This window comes from Carassius carassius, chromosome 8 (genome assembly GCF_963082965.1).
Source record: "Carassius carassius chromosome 8, fCarCar2.1, whole genome shotgun sequence".
NCBI classification, from domain to species: Eukaryota; Metazoa; Chordata; class Actinopteri; order Cypriniformes; family Cyprinidae; genus Carassius; species Carassius carassius.
This window is the reverse complement of record NC_081762.1, coordinates 20,527,559-20,539,190: the sequence shown is the minus strand read 5'-3', so window position 1 is coordinate 20,539,190 and position 11,632 is coordinate 20,527,559. Positions and strand designations below refer to the sequence as shown.

At 38.8% G+C, this 11,632-nt stretch overlaps 1 protein-coding gene across 1 annotated transcript; it reads left to right on the top strand.

Moving 5' to 3' along the window:
- The first annotated feature begins 3,483 nt into the window (after window positions 1–3,483).
- stmn2b (stathmin 2b) lies at window positions 3,484–10,648 on the top strand. The gene is made up of 5 exons (XM_059556578.1): window positions 3,484–3,730; window positions 7,970–8,065; window positions 8,387–8,562; window positions 8,710–8,901; window positions 9,506–10,648. The coding sequence occupies exons 1-5, from the start codon at window positions 3,712–3,714 to the stop codon at window positions 9,563–9,565; spliced, it is 543 nt and encodes a 180-aa protein (XP_059412561.1). The 5' UTR covers window positions 3,484–3,711; the 3' UTR covers window positions 9,566–10,648.
- The last annotated feature ends 984 nt before the right edge of the window (window positions 10,649–11,632 follow it).

The following is an 11,632-nucleotide window of genomic DNA, read 5'->3' as shown; positions in this document are numbered from 1 at the left end:
CAAGATCAGTGTGCATAACCTCACAGATCATGACATCAGGCTTCCAGGGAAAACTGAAACAAGTCGGACAAGCTGGTGTGGGACAAGTATGGCATAATTTAGTGTAAAACATCACAACGAATGCAGCTAGTGTTGCCAAGAGTACAGTATTGGCTTGAGAGAGCTACGTGATGAGATGAGCCACCAAGGCACAACCAGCCTCATCAGAGATTTTTTCTGGCCTACATGCAGAAGAATATTCATGGATAAAACCCTTCAAAACCATTAAAGGGGTCATATGACATTGCTAAACAGAACATTATTTGGTGTATTTGGTGTAATTCAATCTGTTTATGCGATTTAAGGTAAAAAAAAAACACATTATATTCCACATAATGAAATTGCTCTTCTATGCCCTGCCTTTCTGAATTGCGACGATTTTTACAAAGCTCATCAGTCTGAAAAGCGAGTTGTGCTCTGATTGGGCAGCCATCCAGTGTGTTGGGATTGGCCAAATACCTAAAGCGTGTGACGGAAATGTTACGCCCCTTAACACTGTGATGCCGTGTGTGACTGATAGGTAGGATAAAATGTCAGGACACCGGCGCAATGAGACAAAACCAATAAAACACATTACAAATGAGGCATTTGTTGCATCCAGGGGGGACATAATTACTGATTATAATGACTTATACTATCTTTTACGCATTGCGTTGCATATTGTGCTGCGTAAACATAAAACCATATCTGCATTTGTGATTGGAGAAATGACAAACAACAAGCACTACTCTATACTGCTCATAACTCACGTTTGAATCATCAGTGGCAGATTCTTTAAATATGTAAATGTATTTACCGGCTGTGAGTCCGAATCGCCATACTGTCCTAGGAAATTTGTAATTGCCCAACTTTATTGAAACAGACTTTGTGCGCAGAAGCATTGTAGGCTGCTGGTTCAGGAAACAGTCATCGTCCTTCGTAAAATGCACTGTACACATCTGAATTTGGGTTGAACTGTTCTGGAACATTGTTGTAAATACAACTTTACCACTGGTTTCTAGTTGTGTCCTCTTTTGGAAGGCCAAACAAAGTAGTTCTGCTTTCACAACGAATCACACAGCTTCTCCACAACATGGCGGCAGCAACAAAGAGAATAAAAGTTACACCTTCTTTCTTTGCGTGAACATTTGGGGCGGTGTTATGCAAATCTTCCCACATCGTGCAGTAGAGATGTGGGGGCATGTTAGAATGAGCTATTTTAGGGGGGCGTGGTTGACTTAACTTTTATAAAGAATATCTCTTTGGATTTGAGACTTTAGTCTTTGCAACTTTAGAGATCTTTTTATGCATCAAGAGAACTCCAAGGAGAAAGGAAAAATTGAAATTGCTAATATGACCGCATTAAGACCTATCCATTTGATTTGATATCCACTGACGTGCTTCACTTAAGGATGGTTATGAGTACATACTTGTTATTATCGACCACTTCACCTAATTTGTGCAGGTGGATGCTACAACTTCAAAACTTCAAAAAAATTGTAGCAGGCCATTTGTTCAATAATTTTGTTTGGTTTGGCTTCCCCTCACAAATTTACCATGTGAAATGTGGCGTTTCACTTGGTGTGAAAGTAACAATGAGTGAGTACTATATATATTTAAGTTAAACAATACCAGTTTAGGACAGTAAAATATTCAATATTCATAGCCTAGCTAAAGCAGAAATGAGGTGCTATCAAATGTTACAGGGTGAACTTTTTCATGAACCAAGCAACTGGTTTTAAAAGAGATTTGTGTAGGATTTATTTATTAAAAGCTCTTGCTTTCCCTGCTTATTTGTGTTGTGAGTACAATGCATTCTTGAGCATTGCTATGCTGGAAACATAATAGAACCCCAGTTTGGCTCAGATATCTTAGTTAAAGAGTGACCAACTTTAGTGAAACTATTTCTCACATTTACAGTAATCCTCTTACTGCTCTTTAAATTAAATTCCCAATGACCATATCTGAAAACTATGCAGTCTTTGTACAGAAGTGTCATTCAAGCATAACAAACACTAATTTTAAATTCATTATTAAGGAAACCCTTTTGATTAAAGAATGACTCCAGATATCTGGTTCATTTGCTTAGTCCTTAAGTAATTCAGCATAACCAGCGGCAACTGTAAGATTAGTGCTGCACTGATAAGTCAATTTGTCCTCTGAACATATGTTCCATTTTTTCTTCTCTTAGAACATTTTTCCTGATGAAATGTTGTAAATGAAGCCATGCACTTGGCTATAACCAGCGCTGATGTTTCCTTAATTAAGAATCCAATGCCACCACCATGTGGTTGAAAAAGATAATGCAGTGCTTTCTTTTGATCGTGAATCTTTAGGCGTGACCCTGAGCTGACATGCCTGGGCTGTCAGTACAAGATTTAGGCTTCAGTTTTGGAGCGTGAAAAGATATGAAAATTAAAACATGAAGATAATATTGTGTATTTATTTAAATCAAGAGATTGCAGGATTGCTTGTTTCTGAAATGCCATAAAGGCCTATGGATTATTTAATCTACAGTGTAAAGTAATACAGCGGTCTCATATGCCTAGTAATGCCTAGTAACTATCCTTCATGTACTGCTGAGCAATTTCTAACCCGCTTTCTTCAGACACCAGAACTTTTATTATTTATTGTGCAGTCTTCACTTCTTCCATAATTGATGCTTGCATAGCCTGCAATGAGCATTTCTAATGGGTGCCGGAACTAGATGTGCATGCACAATGATAAATCATGGCTGAATGGGACTACATGGGCATATTTATTATGGATAAAGAAATTTTTTTCAATTTTGTATTTCTTAACGCAGTTTTAGCTGTATTACACCAAGAATTACTCTGACACGTTGTATGTACGCATGTTATCATCAGCTACACTGGTGCATTCATAGATCCATAGATAGGTCTGGTGCTAAAAATATATATACTATTATTTTATTTTTATTCATCAATTCATTAAATATTGCTAAACATATTGAAGCAATTGTAATAAATTTAATTGAATAATAACTAAATAATATTGACAAATATTGAGATACACGTGACTCATCATGCATAAAACAGTCATGTAATCTCAAGGGACCTTTGATAGTGCTGGGAGGGGCACTCCGTGTCCCAGTGCTGCGTTGGCGGTGCTTCTGTCACCTTATCTCCTCAAATTGATGTAAAATTAATTATAAAATACTGTGCAAGTGCGCAGCATATTATATATAGGCCTGGGAATAATTTATATCATCATCAGCTTTATGCAGTTGTTGCAGTGATGACAGACACAGCTAGCTATTCAGATAAAATAATCCATAAGAGATTAATCGTGCTTCATGTAGGTTACTGTATCCAATGATACACCAGCGCTTCCAGTAACCGCCGTCTTCTGATGTAGTTCACCATATAAAATGAATATAAATCAATGGGAGCTGTGCATGAACGGGCTGCACCACTGCTAAAAGGGGGGGGGGGGGGGGCGCAATTAGTCACCTTGTGCGCTCCTCACCGTTGACATCCTCCTGTAAACCGGGCGCGCGACAGCCTTTCACTTGTAAGTGCGCGTGAAGGGACAACAGCAGGCAATCTGATTGAACACACGCACTCTCTCCCTCAGAGCGCCGTTCTGCTGACTCAGTGCCTTATCACAGCGAACCGGTTCCTCGACAACGAACAGATCTAAAACGCACCAGTCACCGCAACAGCTCCAGCCATGGCCAAGACTGCGATCGGTAAGACAAACCTTCCTTCGTTTTGTTCGCCGGTCCGTGTCTCTTTGATGCTGAAAGGATGCTGAGAGATGCACAATAGACCCTGATGCAGGAGAGTCAGAGGTCTTTGAGATGAAAAATTATTTTAAATAGGCTAGATATACAAATCTGCTTTCTCCTTCAACGCGTGCTGTTTTATTTTCAAATATGGCAGTGCGTTCTGGGTGCATCCCGGCTGCCTACTCACTTTTGCTTTAAAATGGGGACTGTATAAATGAGGAAAAGTATTAAATGGTTTTATTATAGTGCATATCTATTAAAATACACGGAGACATGCTTTAAAAAAGCCTTAAAATGATTTTCTTGTGTCAGTGCACCTGCCGGCTCATGCATCTCCAGCATAATGCAGAAGGACCCCACCCAAGATCCAGCTCTGTGTTTCAGCCTTCAGAAAACCCTGTAAAGCCTGGCAATACCCAACTCAGAGCAGTTTAAACCTTTTGACATCCTCTATACATGATATTTTCATCCTTTTTATAAAATGAGCTAGGTGTGGCTGGTATATTTACTGCCAAACAAAGCATAGAAACAGGGAACTACAGCATGGTAATGAATCAGGGTGTTTGAAATAGCTTAAATGTGGATATGTTCATTATGAAGACAAAATTCCTTAATTATTGCCAATTATCACAAATGATAGGTTGGTAATCGGTTGGTTGTCAGTGGTTTTTCACTGATTTGAGAGCATGACTCATTAGCCGGTGGGTTTATTTGATCTCATTTGTAATAGGTATATAAGAATCTATATTCGCACACCTTCTATAACATATACAGTCTACCTGCACATGTCACATGTTTATAGTTAACCGAATTCATTATTTAAAAAAACCCTCCTTGCTGATTAAACACAAGTTTTTAAGGTTTAATTGTGGATTTGCATGTGCTTCCTTTCATTCACACCATTTCTAGCGTGGTATGACATGCAGACTGCAGTATCAGATGATTAATGTTTTTAATGGAAGTGTGAGGGCTCAAGTCGTCTCGCCAGTAAGCGTGTCTCAGTGCTTTTGTGATTCTGAATTATGTTGTAGGCGGCCAAACTGGGGCATACCATAGACAGACAAGGTGTGCGTCGGCTTTATCCCATCTTTGTGAGACGCTTGCAGGGCAGGGCACTGGTGGACTGCAGCTGAATGTCTCTCTTCTAGCTGTCATCTCACTTAGAATGTTAAATGACAACTTGAAGAGACATTTATTTTGTGGGAAACCACTTATGTGCACTTGATCCTGCCATGCAATGCATTTACACGGAACTGTGTCTTTAGGATATTTCATTTCACAGAACACACAAGAAATGCACCGACAAAAGCCTGTGGGAATTCTCCTGCTAATGAGAAAACATGTCAATCAATATTATCAATACACTTGGAATATTTATAGGGCTTATAAGAGCCGACAGGAAGACCTTGGTGCATCATTTATACCTCTAAAGTCAACCAGATCAAAATAAGAAAATTAGGTCTTAATTTATGCATAATAAGCTCTCTTATTATGACTCACCTAAAAGCATTGCTTATTTAATTAGACTCTTAATTTAATGATTGGATAATTGGCCACAATTTTGTTAGAAATACATATCATATATCAATAAAGAGCTCACAGGTGCCTGTCTTTGTCATATATACTTTATAGATTTCCTTATATCATAACCCCAGTTTATCAGCTCTGGTTACTGGATTACTGAAGACAGTATGACTATTCTAATCAATTAAACTCCATTAATCATTAACCTAACAGGAAGTTCAAATATACACATTCAGCAATGCTGCTCAACAATAGGGTGCTGCTATTGCTTTTTAAGATTAATGATTTTTGGGGGCTTTAAGGGTTTAATGTCAACTTTATGATAAGATTTTTAGTGTGAACGGATGATATTCGCAGGGGCATTTGCCCGTGCAGCTGCAGTGAACAGAGCATATGTGTGAGAGAGAAAGCGGGAGGTGGGAGGGGCCATTATTGATTTCCAGGGTGGGCATGCTGATGCATTATCAAACAAACCACACAAAGGACTTTTCACTTGTCCACTGGCCCATAGAGCCTAATGGCAAATTTTGAGCACCGCACGTTATTATTCAACTTCATATTTAGAGGTGGTGCAATACATGGTCTGCATCACTGTAGTGCTTGATAGTATGATGTATTAAGTCATAATCAGTCAAGCTCAGAGAATAAGAACTACTTAATGTAAAAACTAATGGTATGTTAAAATTAAATATTAAACTCTATGTATGTATGTGTGTGTGTGTGTGTTTGTGTGTTCATATACTGTAATATTATGTGTATGATATAATATGTATAATACATAGAGTATGTAAATTAGTATTATTAATTAGTAAACAATTATTATATATAAGAATCAGTCACAACAAAAACATTTACTTAATGTAAAAATAATAATTAGATTAAATGTATATTATATGTAAAGTTAGTGTTAGATAATTTTATATAAACTTAAATGCATACACACCCACCCACCCACAATAATATATAATTAGATTAAGTGATTTATACAATTGTGTCTGCGTGTAAAAATGAGTGCATAAAACTATGATATATATAGGAAACAGTTATGCCAAAATACAAAGAATTACAATTATTTACTGTAACACAATGGAATAATGTATTGCCCCATTACATCAAAAATCTATGTATTTTTGACCAGTTGCCACAATATCTACATCTCATACCAAGGTTGTGGTCTCCAGATGGTGAATACCTGATCTTTTTCAGCAAAAGCTCTCGATTAGAGCACACTTTTGCACACACACAGATGCAGTCGTCTGTGTGAGATCCTTTTCACCTGCTCGCCAGCCGGCTGACATGAATTACTTGCTTCAGTGAGCTGTCTATCGTCCTTATCTCACTCTGACTAGACAGCAGGAGAGAAATGCTTGCGGAGGTCTGGGAATACTCAATATCACAGCACTAAACCTCCATCGCCACCCCCTCAATATACCGGAAGAAATGGTTTGCTCCAGTAATTACTAATTAAAGCCCCCAACATCAAAATAAGTCAGCCAGAGGGCTTTTAATTCTGGAGGGAGTGAACAAAGTGATTCTCTCACTTCTTTCCTTCCCGGGTTTCTCCATCCTCTATTTGTGAGGGATTAATAAGCTCGTCAGGGAGCGAGAAGGAGTTGATCAGATTTTTCCAGGCTCTGCTGTGCAGAGAGAGTGAAGAAAGTAGGTTGATGCTGGAAAGGATAATAACAGTTTGAAATCTATCTGAAAAAAAAAATAATAAATGGTTTCATAACATCAACACAGCGCTGCTGTCGAGACACTGATTTAAAACTTAAATGCACTGGCCTTGATTAATGCTGCTTTGTGTGTTCAAGGAAAATCAGATACATAATATGCCTCATGTAGCATCTGCCATCGCTGATGTTTGTATGATTTAGGCTTGTTTGCACTTAATGCTGAAAAAGAAAAAATGATTCTGAAGTTGTGGATGAGGAATGATTGGGGTAGGATCAATGTAGCCGTCATAAACGGCATCTGTTTTCTCTGGTCTTGCTGACTCACTCCCCGCACAAACTACCCTCAGTAGTCGGACTCGGAGTAAAAATGGATTCCAATAAATAATATAACACTGAAGGCTGGGCGGTGGGGGATGGTGGAGCTTGTGGTGAACATTGACTTGTAGGAAACCAGAGTGTGTGAGGACACAGCTGCTGGTTTTTCCTCTAATGAAAACATAGTGCTATTAAGGCATGCTTGCTTTATTAATTGATTTATTAATTGATTGCTTGATTGTTTTTGGATTCTGTAATCCCCCACCCACCAAACCTCTTAGCCAAACCAGGGACACTCTACTGTTTTCTCTGTTACAAAATATAAAAACTTTAAATTAAATATAATATCAAACATTAATATATGTATAAATAAAATATATTAATTTACACACACACACACACACACACACATTATGTAATATTTGTATACACTTCCATCTATATATATTCCAGAATTTTTCTTTTGCTCCATTTTTCTCAGTACATATTCTACTGAAATGTTGTCTTTTATATTAGACTCACTACTTGTTCTACTAAAATGTTATATTTTATATTAGTCAGTGGTTGAAAACCTAGATGATTTGGGTTATTTTCTGCAACATTAACGATGCGGTTTCGAATAATCATTCATAAGACAGCGAGAGAGAATCTGGGTCAATGTTTTGTTTGATGTGTCTCCCCGCAGCATACAAAGAGAAGATGAAGGAGCTCTCCCTCGTCTCCCTCATCTGCTCCTGTCTCTACCCAGAGGCACGCAAGAACATCATGGGCGAGTTCGAAGGTAGGAAATGAAAATATAATACCGGTAATGAGAAGCAATGTAGAAGGAATTTACAATAATATGCTATGCTTTATAGTGCTCAGTCTGTCTGATCTTCATAATATAACTTTTTATTGGTCTGTATGTGTGCCAGCAATACTACACATTTATTATTGTAACAGCTAATATAGATCAATAAATGTCTGATAAATGGTCAGGATGGCTGTTTAACAAAGTTATACGAGCTCATTTCATGAGCAGAAGTTTTATTGCATGGATCCGTATGTGTAGAGGAATAGTTTCTACACAGCATATATTTTGCTTTATGTCTTGTGTGTTTAGACATGAAGGTTAAGCCCATTAACAAGCGGGCTTCTGGCCAGGCCTTTGAGGTCATCCTGAAGCCACCTTCTCCCACGGCTGACAGCTCCTACAGCATCACCACACCTCCCAAAAAGAGGGACATGTCCCTGGAGGACATCCAGAAGAAGCTGGAGGCAGCAGAGGACAGGAGGAGAGTGAGTTGCACAATCATTTGTATTATATCCATGTAACTTGTGTTTGATGTTTGCGATTTTTTATTTATTTAAAGCCCTTACACTTTTATGTAATGTGAACTGATAAACAGATGATTCCTATGACTCTGCCCCACTCTTCCTCTCCAGTCCCAGGAGGCTCAAGTCCTGAGGGCCCTGGCTGAGAAACGTGAGCACGAGCGGGACGTCCTGCTGAAAGCCATGGAGGAGAACAGCAACTTCAGCAGGATGGCGGAGGAGAAACTCATCACGAAGATGGAGCAGATCAAGGAGAACCGTGAGGCCCACATTGCAGCCATGCTGGAACGACTGCATGAGAAGGTACTTAGACTAAAAACTTTTTTTAAATGATTTCTTAATATTATCAATGTTGAAAACAGTTGTGATGTTTAATATCTTATGTGGAAACAGTGCTTTTTTAAGGATTCTTTGATGAATTGAAATTTCAGAAGAACAGCATTTATTTGGATTTAGCATTTAGGCTAAATGATATGAATAATAAAAACAAAAAAAACACAAGTATTAAAATTAAATGCATAATTTATCCCACACTATTTTTATGCTACCTGCCTGTACAATACCACCGATTTTAAAAGCTTCTTGAGAAACTGGCATGCTGGAACTGTGAAAAGTTATCTGACATTGTGATTTTTACAGGATAGAAGATAAAAGTAGCAAAAAAATCATGGCATCTTTTTATTCAATCAATAAAATCAATAAAAATATGATTTTCTGTCACAAGAGGGCGCTACAGCACAATAAAAATATTTCAATGTGACGTAGGCTACATAAGAGAGCTGCAAAACAAAAGGCATTTTAAAATACAAATGTTGTTCATTTTAATCAACAGAATATCAACTTTAAGCTATAAACTGTAATGTTTATGCTAATCAATTTACGGTGTTATTTCTCTATGCACTTTCAGGAGAAGCATGCTCAGGTGGTGCGCAGAAACAAAGAGCTGATGGAGGAGTTGACAGCATGAGCACATCTCTCTTCACCCACTGTCCCATTACCCCACACCACCCCCTCCCCATACCTGCGACCTCCCGTCCCCAGAGAAACCCCCTCTCACCCCGCCACTGCTGCCCCGTGTAGAAAAGAGCCTCTGGCACCCCGCCCCGCTCAGACGAAGGGAATCGACCCTGCCCCCTCGCCAACAGCATCCTCCCCGATATAGTCCAGAAGACAAAAGGAACACCATTACTCCAGAAAAAAAGAGAATGTTTTTGATTAAATCGAAACTAGTCGAAGTGGGTGTGGTTTTTTTGTAAATACTTCCTATTTGTTTTATATGAGATGATGAAAAGTATTGCGGTGTGCCATTTTATAAGTTTCTCTCTGTATCTTTCTCTTTTAGTGGATGTACTCGTTTTCTCTCTATCAGATCTGCTACAGTTTCTCTTGTACCAGGCTTTGGTGTTTGTGAGTTTGCTGGCTAGCGATGTCTTCTCTAAACCCAACGATCATTTTAATGTCTCTATGTCCATGTGGAGAGAGTAAAAGCCGCCACACTACAGTAAACACAGATCGAACCGGTCACTATCATAGCATTTACAACAATCTCTAGCTCTTTCTTCACACATTCATCACAATACACAAACACATACAACATACACACACATGCAACCAGGCAGCTTGATTTTAGTGAAAAAAGACATTAAGAGGAGCTGCGGTTAGAGCCACACCGAAGTCATGTGACGTCTCTCGCCCCGTGCTTGACCATAGTCTGGGTTGCATTTTTGCTGACGGTGTAACATGAAGTTAGCCTTAAATTCTTGAGAATTGCTTGAAGTTCTCAATTCTGATTCTTCAAAGATTTAGGGGATTTCACGGGGGATTTTAGATGATAAAAATGGATGCTGTGTGTAACTGTGTGTGTGTGTGTTAAGAGCAGTGTGGGTGGACGGTGTAACCCTGTGCCATTGCTCTTGTGTAAGTAGCTTTAATGTCACAAACCTGCCCACCCTCATCTTTCTCTTCCAGCTGTGCATTCTGTTCCCTTCACACATGTAACTCTGGGAACATAAGCTGTGGTGAATAAAAGCTTGGGGTTCTTGGAATGAGAGTTCCTGTCTTTGGCTCTGTTTTTATTTCATACAATATAGATTAACATAAACACATGATTCCACAAATTTAACAGCTGTAGGCCACAAAAGTGTGAATAGCATAACCATGTGTGAAAGAACCTGAAGTGTAATGCCCTAGTTTACCATCAGATGGCAAAACATGACTTTGCAAGAAAACATGAGGCATATCACTAAACTATATCCCAATTGTATGTAGGTTTGTTTTATGCAGTAAGAATTACTGCATATGTGCACAGCATACTGCCTTTTATTTATTTTTTTACTTAGTATAGCCTATGAAACAGTATTGGCTACAATATGCAAATATATGCATACGCATCTGCATTCAGCAAGTGGCATCCGGCTATCATCATCTTGGACATAATTAATTTTGCAACCGGTTTTGTATAAAAATTTCCAAAGAAAATTTGTGAATAAGAAAATTTGTGAATTATCTTTAGAGCATTCATTAAGTGTGTTGGATTTTGAGAATGCTCTATTACATACTGTACATTTTGACAAATGTAGTAGGTCATCCTCTATTTTATGCATGCAGTCCATTTGCATACTGCATAAGTAGTTTGAGCATGCTGAGCATATTCATTTATCTTCTTATAAATTCCAGGTTTAGGAAATCCAACCATCATCTCTGGGGTGAATGAGGGGAAAAACATGTGATAAAAGCCTCTAAAATAGATTTAACGGCAGCTAGAGAAATAAAGAAGTGTGTTGGCAGAGTGCTGTGTGTAGGTGGGAATCTGTTTTACGGCTTTGGCTGGCAGTCACAGTACCCGTGGTGGCGTGGGAGTGCACCACACCAGGAGCTCAGTGAGATGCTGTGATTGCTTTGGGACAAAGCTGCACTGTGCGGCCCTCTCCTCCCACTTTTCCATCTCTCTTGTTCTTTCTCTTCTCTCTCTGTACCTCTCTCTTTCCTCCCTCTGCAGTCTAGGCCAGCCAGGCTGCCATTGTCCAGGATATCC

Bases quoted from the DNA above. Each gene is read 5' to 3' on its own strand.
- stmn2b (XM_059556578.1), top strand. The intron at 8,563-8,709 runs GTGAGTTGCACA...CTTCCTCTCCAG, and splicing joins CAGCAGAGGACAGGAGGAGA to TCCCAGGAGGCTCAAGTCCT. The intron at 8,902-9,505 runs GTACTTAGACTA...ATGCACTTTCAG, and splicing joins TGGAACGACTGCATGAGAAG to GAGAAGCATGCTCAGGTGGT.